This window comes from Gavialis gangeticus, unplaced genomic scaffold, assembly GCF_001723915.1.
Source record: "Gavialis gangeticus isolate Ggan-Ray unplaced genomic scaffold, GavGan_comp1, whole genome shotgun sequence".
Lineage (NCBI taxonomy): Eukaryota > Metazoa > Chordata > Crocodylia > Gavialidae > Gavialis > Gavialis gangeticus.
In genome coordinates, this window is record NW_017729011.1 from 16,936,808 (window position 1) to 16,952,687 (window position 15,880).

Consider the following 15,880-nt stretch of genomic DNA (forward strand, 5'->3'; position numbering starts at 1 on the left):
CACCAAGATGAGCCCGCGCCGGCCCACAGGCTGGGTGTCAGGAGATGATGGACCCAGGGCTCCCCAGCACATGCAGCCTTGGGGCCAGGTGAGGCACTTCCCCCCTGGGGAGCCCGCAGACAGCACTTGCTCGCTGGCCGACGGACACATTGTCACCTCTCGCACTGCTGCCAATGCAACTCCTGCACCCCCAGCAAATGCCTTCTGCTGCGGAGAAAGCATTTGCTGGACTTGGCTTCACCCCTGCTTCAGGGCTCTGGGGACAGGATCTTTCCCTCTCAGCTGCCTCGATGATCTCCAGGGTGATGAACTCATCAGCCTCATGAAGCACCGGGGAAAGTGTGGCGTCTACCTGGCAGCCTGGCTTGGGCTGCTGTGCATCCTCTGACTCCTGCTGCCCAGCTCTGGGGACACAGGCACCCGCCAGCTGCTGCACCCCTTGGCGCGCACCGCTCGAGCTGAAGGACGGTGCCTGTCTGCCATCTACCGGAGGCACTTTGCCCTGCAGGCTTCCCAAGGCCATGAAGACGGTCCCAGCTGAGTGCAGAAAACGGGGCAGCGGGTCTGCAGAGCACTCCAGCATCTCAGGGCTGGGGATCCTGGAGTAGCCAGGCCACAAGCAAGGGGGTGAGGGAGGAGCAGGGCCTTCCAGCACAGCTGTGGGGGATCCCAGGGCTGGTGCATCCAGGTGCTGTGGGTCAGGACTGTGGAGCACCCGCCGACCTGTGCAGGAGAGAGCCCGGTAGAGCCAGCCCCAGGGCTCGGGGAGCTGGAGGGTCTTCCTGTGCATCTCAATTCAATGCTGAGCACCAGGTGGGGAATCTCGGCTGCCCCTCACTAGACACCATATAAAATGCAGATGTAGCAGGCCCATTTCTGGGGCAGAGAGGAGCCAACAGCTTGGGTGGGGAGGTGGCATAGGAGACCCAAGCATCCTTACTCACAAGTCAGCTGGGTGTGGGGTGGTCTCCTGCCACCGACCCTTACGGGCATCCTTTGGCCAGGGCTGGGCAGTGGGCATAGGCTTGCAGCTCTGAGGCAAGGCTGAAGCAGTGACCCTAGGGCTCTGGGGATGACTGTAGCTTGGCCTGGTCCCACGGGCTTTTGGGATGTCCCGGGGACTCCATAGGTGCCCTGACCGAATGGGGATGAGACCCTCATCCTGGCGGTTCACGCTGCCACCTCCAGTGGGGAGACCCCAGCCCCCAGGTGGGTAGTGGGCAAAAACACTGGGGGTTAGGCACGTGGAAGCCGGTCCTTGGCCTTTCCAGCAGCATCCACAAGGTGGAACCCGGAGCGAAAGCATCCAGGCCCGGGGGCTGACCCATCCCAGCGCCGAAGGAGGGACGGCTGCGAGGCTCCAGAGACCGCTTCGGACACTGGGGAGGAAGCTGAGTGCCCTTGCTGGCTCGCCATGCCGCAAGCCCCTGGCCTCTGCCTGCTGGCTGCTGCGCTGAGCCTGGGCCTGCGCCCTGCCACGGGGGGCATGGACTCCTGCTACGATGCGCAGGGGCGAGCCCGGCGCTGCATGCCCGTCTTCGAGAACGCGGCGTTCGGCCGGGAGGTGCAGGTGACCAACACGTGCGGGTCCCCGCCAGAGGACTACTGCCTGCAGATGGGCGACGGGCGCTCCACCCAGCTGTGCCGCCGCTGTGACATGGGCGACCCCCTGCGCCACCATAATGCCACCTACCTGACCGACTTCCACAGCCAGGAAGAGAGCACCTGGTGGCAGAGCCAGTCCATGGCCTTTGGGGTCCAGCACCCCAACTCTGTCAACATCACCCTCTGCCTGGGTAAGTGCAGCCAGAATCCCCCCATCCGCCCCGTCCCCAGGGACCTGCCCAACCAAGGGGTTGTAGGAGCCCCTCGAGTCTCCTGCTGGCTGCCCCCCACCCCTCCAGCAGTTGGGGCTTGGCATGGGGTGCTGGAAAGAGACAGTCCTTGGAGTGAAGAGGGTGGCTGGTGGGTCCAGCCTGAAATGATTCCTTGTGAACTGGCACAGAGAGATGGGATTCATTTGCTCTACAGCTGGGTGGGGGAAACGGGACAGTCTAGCCATCGGGCACTAGCTGGAGCAGCTGGACTTCTCTCCCTTGCTCTGGTGCTCCCCCGGGCAAGTCCTTTACCCTTCCCTGTGCCTGCCTAACCCAGCAAATGGCACGGCCCTGCCTCCAGGGCTCTCAGGAGGAGAAACACTGGAGCACTGGGGGTTGCTGGGGTCTTGCAGTGGCAGGAGACCACGAGATGGGGGTGAGATGGGGCAGGGCGCTGGCAGGGAGATTGGGAAGTGGAGTTTGTTTCTTGCTGGGCTCAAAGTGGCCAGGGCAGGGTGAGGATGTGCCAAGGGGCTGATGCGATCCAGGAGGTGTGCGAGCATCGAACAACATCTCTGTCACGCTGCCATTTGGCACCAACATGACGCCACTACAGCTGGGGAAGGATGGCCGGCAGGGTGACTCAGCCTTGGCATGGCTGGAGCACTTTCCATCCATCATCTCACAGGGCTTTGCAGAGCGGAGGCCAGAGAGCGTGGTCCAGCCCTGGGGGAGTTGCCCGTGTCATGGGCGTTGTGTCACAGTCGGAGGGATGCAGAGATTACGTGACTTGTCCGAGGCCACATGGGAAGACAGTGGCAGAGCTGGGAGGCCCCCATGAGGCTGCTAGTGTAACGTGGAGCCCACTAGACCCCAGCTGCCTCTTGTCATCCAGAGGGAAAACATCTGTGTCAAACAGTTAAATACTGAACAAAAAGTACCGCGGGACAGGGCAGCCCAGGTGGGGCCCTCCAGGGGCAGCGCCGATGAAGGGTTCAGAGCCACCGCCTGTGTCTGAGGGGTGGAGTGAATGGGAATCAGTGTTTGCTGCTTCCCACGACTGCGTGGTAGCGGAGGCCGCTGGGTGTGGGCTAAGCAGCCTGGGTAGGCTGCATCAGCACCTCCCAGTCACTCCATTAACTCCAGTGCATTTACCTGGAGCAACATGGCAGGGGGATCCATTTCGATGGGCTGGTCCTCGGCTGCCTGGAAGAAGCATAATTGTCATTGATCTTGGGCCCACGAGGCCGGTTCTCACCTGCCGAGGGCCTGACTCTGTCCGTATACATTATTACCCAACCGGCCTGCCTTGGCTGGAGCCTGACCGTGCGGAGTGGTGCCTGGCGTGTTTAAGAGCTGGATGCGTTTCCCTGCTGTGTGAACGATGCTGGCATTCGCCCAGGCCTGTGATATTTCCATTGTCATTCCTAGCCTGGCGGCCACCTTTATGGTGCGAGGAGAAACAGAGGCACCATTGTTCGGAGCTAAACAAATAGTACGTAGGGATGATGTCCAGGGCTGGAGCTGTGTCGGCTGGTTGTGACTGCTCCTCGGAGACGCACGCTGAGCCTCCCCCGATGGAGTAGGTCGGCGGTGCTGCCCTCCACCCCGCTGATGGGGGGAAGCTGATGCCGCAGCTGCCGGTTCCCCAGAGAGGATGGAGGGAGACGGGAGTAGCTTGTTTCTGCAGAGGTCGCTCCTTTCCCAACCCCCCGTGAATCGACAGACATCTGGTCTGAATCCCGGCAAGGGCGTCCTGCCTGGGATGAAAGATGCCGCCGGGTGAGCCAAACTGCCCTCGTTCCAGATCCCAACACCTCTGCAGAACCAGGGTTTTCCTTCGGACAAAGCCAGGAGAGACCACGGGCATCATCTGGCCTGGCCTGTCTCGCCCATGCCACGGGACTTTCTGGAGTCAGGGTCCATCTGCATGAGAGCAGCTCTTTTCCCCAAGCCTCCCTTTGGATGTAAACCATTTCCTGTGACGCTGGCTCCACCACAGCCCCGGGTAAAATGTTCCAGTGGTTAATTACCCCCGCATCCCGTGACAAATTTAATTCTGCTCTGAATTTGTCTCGAGTCCCAGCCGTGGGATCGTGCTGTAGCTCTGATAGATGGAAGAGTCCTCTGTTGTCTGCTTTCCGTTCCCTGTGGAGATCTTATGCGCCGGGATCTGGTCACTCCCAGCCTTCCCTTGGTTAAGTTGAATACACGGGGTTCCTTGTATCCCTCGCTGGAGGGCATGTTTCTCAATGCTTCTTTTAAATTCTCATGACTGTACTCTGAACCCCTCCACGTTGTCAACATCCTCTTGAACCGTGGGCCCCAGAACTGGGCACAGTTTTCCAACGGAGTCGCAGCTGTGCCAAATGCAGAGGTACTCCAGCCGCTCTGCTCCTACTCCATAGTCCCCCGATGACGCATCCCTCTTGATTAAAAAGTCATGCTGGGAGTTCACAATCAATGGGAGACCCTCCATCACCCCCAAGTCCTTGCCAGAGTTGCTGCTTTCCCGTACGGAGACCCCCTCTCCTGTAAGGTGGCCTCCCTTCTCTTCCTTAGACGTGCAGTGTTACATTTGGCCGTACAAAAACGCCTTCCTATGCCCAGCTTGCAAAATGGTCCAGGTCACTCTGTCGGCACCCTGCCCTCTTAATACTCCCCGTCTTTGCATCATCTTCAGGACTTCATCGTGCTCTCTCAGCCTTTCCTTTCAGGTCATTCATAACTAATGTTAAATAGCTTCATCTCTGCAGGACCCCATTAGAAAGAGCTCCTCTTTGATTGTCTATTTAGTTATGCTTTGAACTCTGTCAATTAACCAATTTTTAATCTGTTTAATGATGCCATTTTGGGCTTGTGTCACCCTAGTTTCTTAATCAGTATGTTGTGTAAAACCAAGTCAAATGCCTTGCAGAAGCTGACACTGTCACTTTTACCAATGGAGGCTTGTAATCTCAACCACAAAAACATCAGGTTAATTTGACAAGATCTATTTTCCAGAAACCCATGCTAATTACCATTAATTATAGCATGCTTCTTTCATTCTGTATTCATCGAGTCTCCTATCTGCCATTCCATCTTTTTGCCCATTTTGCTTGAAGTCAAGCTGTCAGACTTATAACGACCTAGATCATCCCAGCTACCCTTTCGAGACACAGCATGACATTAGCTTTCTTCCAGCTGACTTTGTCAGCGTTTCGAGGTGGCGGACGATCAGGCCGAATGATCCAGCCATCTCGGCCAAATCTTTTAAGACTCCACGCACGTGAACTTCTTGGACCTGCCTGTCGTAGACTGCCTGGTCTTAGCGGCGTTCCTAGAATATGCCAGTCTACGAAACCTCTTCCTGGGCCCCTGGGGGACCAGGATGGACCTGTTGCCTCCTACATCTGAATCCTTGTGCAACTGCTTTCTTTTTTGTCCTGGGAACTACTGCTTGGCTTCTCCACTGGAGACCTTTCAGGCTGACAGTAATACTCCATCTGCCTGTCATGTTTTGCATCAGGAAACCATGGGGAATTTTACACCCTTCGACCCCTTTTGCCTCTTGTGAGATGGGTAAATATTATTCCTCCCATCTTACATCTAAGCAAACTGATGCACAAACAGAAGAGAACGCAGGAGTCCTCCTTTAACGGCCTGATCGCAGGCCCCGTAGTGCTTGTTCTTCCCTCCAACCTGCATGTCAGATCTTCTTCTGACATGATTTAAAGGAGAAATCATTATGTGCTGGAGTTTCTCCCTTGGTGACAGCCACGTCTGTAGTCATGGGGCAATGGGGAGTATCACTGGAGTAACAGAGAGCGTTGTAACTTGAAGCCAGTTTCTGGATCAGGAGCTAACTCCAAAAGCTTCCTTGATGGTCAGTGCTTTGTTCCCTGGACAACTTGGATGCCTGAACCTGGGAACCCCAATTTTCCTCTCCTCCCTTCTTGCCCCGAACCGGAGCTTATCCCACAGGGTTCGGTTGCTGGTTGTTTGTTGACACAGTGCACAGACCAGCTTCTCTCCCAGAGGAAACTGTTCTGCCCGTTGACTGCTCTGACCTCCCTCTGTTTTCCTAGACACCCCCCAAGGAATTTCCTTCTGGGAATAAACCCACCCAAGACACTGAGAGTCCCAGAGTCCTCCAAGGTGTGGGGGACGTCCCCAGCACAGAAAGCAGTACACGCTTTGCACCCATGGCCTCTCTGATCCACTCCAGACCCCTGTACCCTGCAGGAATGCCCATTCGTGCCAGCCACCCACAAGGCCTATTTTCTGCCTCCCTGAGAGTCTTATTGAGCTCCGCCAAACTCACTTTCCCAAAATACTGTATTTCTCTCTGGCTAAATGCACGTATGCATCAGAAAGAGCAACCAAATGGAAACAGGTCAGGGAGCCCAGAGGTCATCAATGCATTCATCCCTCAACGGCATCAATTTAGGCAGCTCCCGGAGGCTGATAGGGAGGAGCAGAGGGCAGTCGGGATGGCTGGAGAAGGTGGATCGAACCACCGTGATGGGCCGGATCCTGGGAGGGGCTGCGTCTCCATGTCACTGAAGCCGTGGGAGCGCAGGGTGTGGGCAGGAGCTTTGGCGCTTGGCTTAGACCCAGCCTTGTGTGAGGTTGCGTCTTCAGGGAGCTGAGCTGCGTCCAGCTTTCCCCCCAACGCCTGTGTCTCTTGCAGGGCTAGTCCCTGGTAGGCTGTCGGGCCTGGCCGGTCCGGGACCGGCCTTCTGCCCAGTCCCTCGCAGAGGTCCCCCCCGGGCTTGCAGGAGCCCGAGTTAACTCGGTTCCTTTAGGGGATTCTTGCAGAGTCACAGCCCGTGGCTGACATGGTCCATATGGGCCCAATTAAACGTTTGTTGTCTTAGTCCCGAAATAACCCCTCTAACATCCCGAACTTATTATCTTTTCAAATAAAGCCAAGGCTTGTAGCTAATTATGGAGGAAGCCAGTCTTTGAGCTGGCCCAGCCCTTTGTCTCATACAATTAAGCAGTTTGATATTTGCATTTAGGCTTTTTCTTTAACTCTTAGAGGTGGTTTCAGGGTTGGGTTGAAGGCCCCAGAGCCTGGAGTCCTCTGCCGCTCCTCTGTACAGCCTATGCAACAGCAGTGCTGCACAGCCCTGGCTTTGAGGATATCAAGATCTGCTCCCCACAAACCGCACCTTTCCTCGTGCTGCCCAAAAGAAGCCAGTTAGTGATGCTGGACCTGATGGGCCTCTCCTTTCCACTGGTTTTGCACTGCTCTGGTTCCCTGGGGCCAGCTCGAGAGCTGGCACCAATTAGCATGATGGCATTGGCCTTGCCATGGGGGCAAGTGGGTCATTGGCTCTGTGGCATTGCTCCTCAGTGGCATAGGTGAGCTCTGAACTGGGTCCAATGCGCAGGAAGGGTTTTGTAATGGGGGTATCTGCGCCCCGGACTTGGGCTCAAGACCCAGCAGGCTTGTTGCACCAGTGTATCTGGGCAATGGCTTGGGCACAGTCGTGCTGGGTCGGATTTTAGCAGGCACCAGGATCTGAGCGCCTGTGCCCCAGCTCTGACCCCAGTGTGGATGGGCTGGCCAGTTCCTAACATCCAGTCTCTTCCTTCCCGTTGTTGGCATGCGGCAGCGTCTGAACAGCAGCCGCGTTGCTTTCTTTGGACTGGCATATCTGGTTGTGTATCAAGAGAAACAAAAGAGGCGGAAGTAAACACGGGGCTTGGAGTAGCAGGCTGCAGGACCTGGTATGTCCTGCCCAGAGCTGATGCTGTGCTGAGCGAGAGGAGCGTGTGGCCACTCTGTGAGCAGCCCCTGCCCACCTCGGGTTAACCTGGGCCGTGCACAGAGGAGGGAGCCCTGGCTGCTCTGATCTCCTGTGTTTCTCAGGGCAGCTTGTCTTCCCAACTGGCCCACCTGCCCTACTCGTTCTAGCCATTAAATCTGGAAGCTGATGTTGTGCTTGTGCAGAAAGCGGCAGTCCGGGGGCTGAAGTCTTCCACCCAAGAAGTACAGCAGAGGCAGCCACGTGTGGCTGGGTATTGGGTGTCCTGAGCATCAGGACTCCGGGGTCCTATTTCAGACCCATAAAATGAGGTTAATGGTTCTTAAACTCCTTGCAGTTTAGAAGTACATGTCAGGGGTTTCTTATGGGGCATGGCATATATAATGTGTCCTGGTTACCCCATGACCCCATCTTTGGTGCAGTATGCCACCAGATTTTGGCAGGCACGTGGAAATCTGAAGTCCTTCACACCCCAGGGAAGCTCTGCAGGCATGGGGGAGCTCACTCTCCTCCTCGCTGTCTCCTCTTCTCTCCTCTCGCACCAGGGAAGTCGTACGAAATCACCTACGTGCGGCTGAAGTTCCACACCAGCCGGCCGGAGAGCTTTGCCATTTACAAGCGCAGCCGCGCCGGCGGGCCCTGGGTACCGTACCAATACTACAGTGCTTCCTGCAGGAAGACGTACGGGAAACGGGAGAGGCAGTACCTGCGGCCCGGTGAGGACGAGCATGTGGCCTTCTGCACTGAGGAGTTTAGCGACATCTCCCCGCTGAGTGGAGGGAACGTGGCCTTCTCTACCTTGGAAGGCCGGCCCAGCGCCTACAGCTTTGACCAGAGCCTCGTTCTGCAGGTACCAGGGTTGGCTGGGGGTGGGTGCATGCATGGTGGTAGGTCGGGGGAGTTGCCGGTGCTCAGAGATCAGTGCTCTGATTATCATGGTGTGGGTGCCATAGAGATACCTGCTCGAAGGCAAAGAGAGCGACTCCGCTCCTAATGCCTTTAGGAGATGGTGGGAGCCTGTGTGCATCTACATGTGTATGTAGGAAGGCACAGATGAGCCAGGCTTGCATGGGTTGGATTTATAGGGTCCTGCTGGGCTATATCCCATGGTCCAGACTCCCATGGTAGCTATTGCCCCTTCTGCTCCATCTTGTAACAGAGCTGCTGACTCTATTTCCTAATTTAGAGGCATTCGCCTGAGCCATTCCTCATATGCTGTGCCCTGGGTTTTGCAGGACTGGGTGACTGTCACCGACCTGCTCATCTCCTTGAACCGGCTCAACACATTTGGGGATGACATCTTCAAGGACCCCAAGGTGCTGCAGTCCTACTACTATGCCATCACAGACTTCTCCGTAGGCGGCAGGTAGGGGGGCTGCCAGGCTGGTGACGGGAGCAGTGTGGAGCAGGAGGAAACATATCTCTGAGCAAAAGACCCAGACTCCTGGGTCCTGCCTCCAGCTCTGCAGTTCAGTAGCTGTGTGACCTTGTCACATCACTTAAATCTCTCCATGCCTCTGTTTTCCCATCTGTAAAATGGAGCTGATACCATACAGGAGTTTGCGAGACCCTCCAGTGAGAATCCTTTACACCTGAGTTGTCCCGTGACACAGGGCACCACGTCCGTTCATTGGCCATCCTCCGTCTTGGTCCTTCCAAAAAGCCCTCTCAGTGGCATGAATTTCAGTGAGTTCAAGGGTCCTCCTGTTTCTGCCTAAATGTCCCTCATTACAGCCCCTGCTCCCCGGAAAGCTGGTGCTGTAGGAACGTTCCTGCTATGGGAGGGATGGGGAACTTCCAGGTGCAGCTGATGGAGACCCCCTTCTGGGAAATGGAGCCAGGCACACAAGCTGGTTGTGGGAATCTGCTTGTGTGGGATGGGCCTTTGCACAATTAGAAACCTAAAATGCAGCTTCATTGTAGCCGGAAAGAAGGGTGCTTCCCATGCCATCAGCTGAAGCAAAGCCCAGAGACAAGCATGGTTGGTGGTAGCTGCAGACACCCTCCAGGGCCTTGCAGATTCAATGCCAGCCTGCTCATTCCCATAAGGCATGTGGCCACTTCCTTGCTGCCCCTGGCACTGAAGCCTGGGGGCACACTGTTGGCAGGAGGGAAAGGCTGTGGGTGGAGGGCTGAGGGATCCTGTCTAGCTAAGCTCGTTTTCCTTTCATCTGCCACGTCAGCCCAAAATTACCCTTCGGGAGCCTGCAGAGGACACTTGGCATCTTGAGGATGAGCTGGGCAAGGGTTGTGTTCAGTGCTGGTGAGGAACCACCCTGGATATGCCAGGCTCCTCATGCCCTCGGTGCCCTTCCTCCCAGGCTCCCAAGTGGAGCAAGTCTGTGTCTGCTCCATCTCGCTGCTCCTGCCACATGTCCCAGTGACCCTTGAGAGCAGCGCCCCGTGCTCCGGGGCAGAGACACAGCCAAGAAGCAGGGTGGGAGAAGTGCTGCAGGCTGCAGGAGGAGCAGCCTTGACCGTCTCTAACACCCCGGGCCCAAACAGCTGGAGTTTGTTAGTGCTAGATTTAGGCCACCCTCAGTCTGAATGACCTCATGGCTGGATCTGCCGGGGACTGCATCGGGGAAGGGGCAGCAGCTGGCTGGCCTTGAAGCAGCCTGGCCTCTGCTCCTGTCTCTCCCCCTCCGGCGCGGGTGACGTCCATCCTGTCCAAAGCCAGTCACAATAAATGACCTTCCAGGGGGCCCAGAAGCTGCTACCCCAGGCCCTTTCAGGCTTCTCCGTTCCAGCTGCTACCGTGCACTTGGTCTGTGGGCTCCATCCTCCCTTCTTGGTGCGTGCTGGAGGCAGCTGCCCCATCCAGCAGACCAGAGCTCTCCCCTGCCAAGCGGCTGGGAGCCGGTCTCAAATGGGCCTTGCTTTGCATGCTTCTGCTTACCGTGGCTCAGAGCAGGGCACCTACAAGAAATAGCCTCCTTTCATCTTCCAGCTGAGATTCGCAATGCTTCGCTCACTTCTGCCTCCATCAGTCCTTTACCTTTTTCAAAACGCTTTCTGGATGCACATGCGTTGCGAGGGGCCCAGTGTACGGGCCCGAGGGGTAGCTGATCCAGGGTTGCTGCTCACTCTGGCTGCCACCTCGAGATAACACCTTAGTGCAGCCTCTCTGAGTCCATCCTGGCTTGGGGCACATCCTCCTAGGGCTTCCCTGCGGTCAGTGCAAGCTGAGTCCAAACTGGGAGCGAATGGCTCTGCTGAGCCAGGTGCTCCCTGCGGCTTAAGGTCTGCAGGAGCTGAAGGCAGGTGGAAACCGTGGCTCTCCTCCTCTGGCCCCTTCCAGGTGCAAGTGCAATGGCCATGCCAGCGAGTGTGCCCCGAACGAGGCTGGGCAGCTGGCTTGCCTCTGCCAGCACAACACTACCGGCATGGACTGTGAGCAGTGCCAGGCCTTCTACCAGGACCGGCCGTGGGCGCGCGGCACGGCGGAGTCTGCTAACGAATGCCTCCGTGAGTACCCCGATCCTGTGCCATGTGCCTGTGGGCTCTCTCTTGGCTACAAGGTGCCAGGGGATTTTTTTTACCCATACTTGTGGCGGGAGTAGGAAAGAAGCGGCAGCGTTCATGGGAAGTCACTGAGCCTGCTGGCTGCACTGCAGGGCAATCTCCACCCAAGAGCACTGTCCTACTGGGGATAGGATGGAGGGCCAGCATCTCTGGCCTGAATTCATCTCCCGTAATGCCTCTGGTGCCTCAGGGGTGTCAGGGTGCTTCCTTAGGCTCATGACTGCCGTGGAAGGCACAGCTGGGGCCTCCTCTCTGCTCACTCCACACTTACCAGGTTGAGCTGGTGCCCTGCCCTGCTCCAGGTGGGAAGCTCCAGCCCTGCTACCAGCATTGGAAAGCTGTGTCTACTCTCTCAAGGGGGCTTTTCTGCATAGGTTGCAGGATCCAGTCCCTGCCCAGTGGGTCATGGTTGACCCAGGGGGTTGTAGTGGGCCATGAGTCATAGCACCTGATGCCCAGCGAAGTCATTTCAGGGTCTTTGATTGCCCCGGGGCAGCCACGTCTCCTATTCCCCTGGCACACGACAGAGACCGGCTGCCACATCATACAGATGTGGTGAGAAAATGCCTGCCCTGGCACCTTTTGTGGCCAGAGGGAACCCCCAGAGCCCTCTGTTGTCAGTGCATGCAGCAGCCAGGCTGAAGACCTGCAGAGCAGAGCACAGCCCTTCACCACCATCTCTCTCCAGCATCCCAGGAGTGTGGGGGGCAGATTTTGGGGGCAGGGACCATGCATTTTTGTGCCTGAGACTCCTCAGTGTTGCTGCAGCACAACACAGGACAATGCTGAGAGGTGATGGAGGGAGATAACACGAGCCCTTCACTGCAGGGAACCTAGGCTGGACCCAGCTGTGGTCCTTGATGGTGGGTCCATGTCAAGGCCCAGGCCCTCCTCAACCTCCTACAGCCATGCCGACCCACCACCTCTGGCTGTCCTCTTCATGCTCTGTGAAGTTCCCGTTCTCTCTCCTTCCCCTGGCACAGCGTGCAACTGCAGCGGACACTCAGACCAATGCTTCTATGACCGGGAGCTGTACCGCAGCACTGGGCACGGCGGGCACTGCCGCCACTGCCGGGACAACACAGACGGGCCGCACTGCGAGCGCTGTCGGCCGAATTTCTACCGCTGGGATGGGTGGGCAGCCTGCCAGCCCTGCAGCTGCAACGTGGCAGGTAGGCAGGGCAGTGGGGAGCACGCTGGCAGGGGCATGGCTGATGCCACAGCCCCATCTGCTGCTCCAACCACCCTTGGGATGGGTCTTGGGGCAAGTTTACTCTAGAAGAGGGTACCGGCAGGGCTCAGGGCTGCTGGAAGCCCGGTGCAGATGGCCAAATGGGCTGTGAAGGGATTTTGCCAGAACATCTTGTTTCACTCACTGCTCCAGAGTCATCTGAACCTTTGGTTACCCCAGCACACCTCTCTGGGACCCCCAGGCCCAGCCTGTGCGCTGCAGAGCTGGAAGGAAGCATGCTCTGGGCTGGGGGCACGGGCAGGAATATGGGTGGCAGTAGCTGTGGGGCAGGCCTACCTAAGCTGTCCCCCTGAATTCCTGGGTGGAAGAAGCCTTAAATGTCCACGAGTGTGTCTCCCCCGCTTGCCCTCATCCTCGCCCTCCTCCAGACTCCCTGGCTTGCCCGCTGTCCCAGCCTTGGCACCTCTCGGTCCCCCGCAGGGTCCCTGCAGCTCCAGTGTGACAGCTCCGGAGCCTGCCCCTGCAAGGCCACCGTGACCGGCTGGAAGTGCGAGCGCTGCCAGGACGGTTTTCACTCCCTCAGTGAAGGGGGCTGCAGGTGAGAGATGCCCTGGGCTTTAGGAGTGCAGACTGGCACCCCCGCGCCCATCCCATCCCTCTCCTGGGCTGTGGGGAGGGCGGTTCAGTGCTGGGCTCCCCTCTGCATCCTGCCCCAGAGAGCAGCATCGACTTGGCCTGGGCAGCAGGAGGAGGGGAGGCCTTGCAGGTGCCGGTAGGGGATGAGCTGGGGCACGGGGTTTGCTCTCACCTCGTTGGTTCTTGCCCCCGCAGGCCCTGCGACTGTGATCCCGCCGGCAGCGTGGGGATGTGCGACTCCAACTCAGGGCGCTGCACCTGCAAGGAGAAGGTGGAAGGGCACCTGTGCAACATGTGAGCTGAGCAGCTCCTCAGGCTGTGCCCGGGGCAGTGTTGGATGGGGGCAGGGGCAGGGCTGGGGAAGTGCCTTCCCCTTTGGCAGTGGGGGTGGGAGCCCAGCCTGCCTCTCTGTAGCGCCTCTTGGCTGTAGGGGGAACCAGGAATGTCCTCCTTGCTTCCAGCGGGGTTTGGAGCAGAGATGGGGGAAGGGGAGAGCTCCCCACTTCTTGCTGGAGATGAAAGGGCTGCCCTGGCCTTGCCTGCCCCAGCCACCCACAGCCGGTGCTGCCGTGATGGTTCATTTCCCCAAACCCCCTGCAGCGGTGCCTGCTTGAGGGGCTGGGATCAGGATTGGCTTGGAGCAACTTTCCTCCTCCTTCGGGCTCATGCACACACACCTCTCCCCGCGCTGCGTGGGGCTGCGAGGGAAGTAGCTGTGAGCTCCCCCTGCCCCGTTCATAACAGTGCATTTCTTCTCCCTGGTGCCAGATGCCAGCCTGGCTCATTTAACCTGCAGCCCCACAACCCCGCCGGCTGCACCAGCTGCTTCTGTTACGGCCACTCAAACGTGTGTACAGCGGCCGCCGGGTACGAGGTGCATCGCATCCACTCCGACTTCAGCCAAGGTACCAGCCTGCCAGTCTGGGAGCAGCACAGCTGCCTGCTTTGGAGATGGTCACAGGCAAAGAGGTCTCCCCCCACAGCCCTGGGCCCCCTGCGCTCCTCTGGGGCATATTCGCTGTGTTGCCACCCCTGGCTCGTAGCAAGGCGCAGCAGGGTCCTGCTCACCCTTTGCAGAAGTGGTGGGAAGGAGCCAAAAGGACTGCTCCCTCCTCTGAGCTCTTGTGTCAGCATCACAACCTCAGCCGAGTCGCTGTGTGTAGCCGGGCTCATCCCCACTGGGGAAAGGCCCCTGGATGAGCACAGCTTTGAGGGGAGAGGAGCAGGACGGTCTCTGCCAGCTCTGCAGCTGGAGGGGCAAGCATGGGGCTGAACGCCGTCCCCAGGCTCTGTATCTGAGGAGACTGTGCCCTCTGCCGAGGACTCAGGGCAACAGCAACATCAAACCCTCCAGCTGGTCCAGAGGCTGCTCTCCCACCACCCATCTGAGGGGTCTGCCTGGGAGCTTGTCCCCTCTGATGGGGCTTGTCCCGTGGCTTCGGGATGGGAGTGTGCGGAGAAAGGCCTGAAAAGCCGAATCAGCCCTTCCTGGCCCAGGGGAAAATATCCTTATGGCTTTGCCAGGTGGTGGCTCAGCTCTGCTTATGAATGCTCCCTGACCTGGGCACTGCTGCCAGAGACCCAGAGGGTGAAGATTCCTCAAGAAGAAGCGTGTCCTGATTGAACTAAAAATGCCGTGTCCTTCGCGGTGTGGACATGCCATGTCCCCTAGCTCTGGAACGGACGTAGGGCCTGATCTAGCCCATGCAGGGGTGGCCCCGGGAGGGACGTGACTCTCAAATGGGCCAGGCAGTCAGTGGCTCAGCACCCGCCACCGTTCTCACTGCTTCATGCTTCCCCGCTGATTTGGGGTGTCTCCACTGTGCTCCTGGGGAAGCCAGAGAGGGCTCGTGGGATAAATTTGGGCTCATTCGAGTCAGGGGTTCCTTGAATATGGAAAAGCTAGATGTCCACGTGGCCTCCCTTCATGACCCTCTGGCCAGGTCAAGACTTTTTGGGGGCGGACGGTCGTTCCTCATTGAAACCCCCGCGCTGGCTCTCCCGTCAGGCCAGCGGCCCGCTCAGGTGTTGTGTATCCGTCACGCAGGGCCTGAGGGCTGGAAAGCTGAGGCACCAGGTGGCAAGGAGACTCCTCTGCATTGGGCCAAGGGGAAGATCTACCTCGAGCAGGAGCCAGCGGATTTCATCGCGCCGGGTACGGCCTGGGTATCGATGAGGGGCGTCGGGACGGCAGTCATTATGCGGCTGCAGCAGAACCCACGCTGGGGTCGGTTGTTTAAATCATCATCATTAAATCATCTGTGGATGAAATCATGGTGCCTTCGAAGCCAGGCAGAGTGCCCTGATGCTCAGTTTTATCTCCTGCCCTGCCGTTGATTTGCTGGGTGAGCTCAGGCAGCAGTGTCCCTTCCTGTTCAGTACATCCCTATCTAGGAAATGACTCTCACCTCTCTTGGGGGGAGTGTTTGGAGATCTGCAGGTGAGCAGCACTGCGTAGGAGCTGGGCATTTCCCCTTGTCCATAGGGGCTGTGGGTCTTCTTGCCACGAGGGGGAATTCATGCTGCCAACAGTGTGGTTATAGGGAGGTCTGGGGGCTGCACACCCCAGGTATGCTGGCTGAAACATAACATTAGAAGTGGCATCCTGGTCACAGAGTCACAGAAGTTCAGGCCTGGAAGGGACCTCGGGAGATCATCGGGTCCAGCCCCCTGCTCTGGGCAGGAAAGACCCCTGGGGTCAAATAACTAGCCCTGGGGTCCATCTAGCCCCGTTCCCGACAGTGGCAGGGGTGGATGCTATAGAGGGAGAGCACTGAAATGGATATTTCTTGAGTGATCTGTCCCCTATTCAATACCCTCTCTGGCATCCACCATTATTGGCTCTAGAGATGCCAGAGGAAACATCTCGAACCGCTCTGCTCAATAGCTGCGAATAGATCGATCATCCACAAATCCATTTTCGACCTGGAGGGATGTGGGCAGTGGGGTCCCCC

At 58.0% G+C, this 15,880-nt stretch overlaps 1 protein-coding gene across 1 annotated transcript in view; it reads left to right on the forward strand.

Annotated features, from left to right (window-relative positions):
• The first annotated feature begins 1,354 nt into the window (after window positions 1-1,354).
• Window positions 1,355-15,880, forward strand: part of LAMC3 (laminin subunit gamma 3) — a 44,825-nt gene continuing 30,299 nt past the window's right edge. The window contains exons 1-9 of the mRNA XM_019510689.1: window positions 1,355-1,796; window positions 8,119-8,423; window positions 8,809-8,939; window positions 10,875-11,041; window positions 12,082-12,270; window positions 12,771-12,888; window positions 13,122-13,220; window positions 13,695-13,831; window positions 14,974-15,081. Coding sequence (XP_019366234.1) covers window positions 1,415-1,796; window positions 8,119-8,423; window positions 8,809-8,939; window positions 10,875-11,041; window positions 12,082-12,270; window positions 12,771-12,888; window positions 13,122-13,220; window positions 13,695-13,831; window positions 14,974-15,081 — 1,636 coding nt within the window. The 5' untranslated portion in view covers window positions 1,355-1,414. The remainder of the gene's footprint in view (window positions 1,797-8,118; window positions 8,424-8,808; window positions 8,940-10,874; window positions 11,042-12,081; window positions 12,271-12,770; window positions 12,889-13,121; window positions 13,221-13,694; window positions 13,832-14,973; window positions 15,082-15,880) is intronic.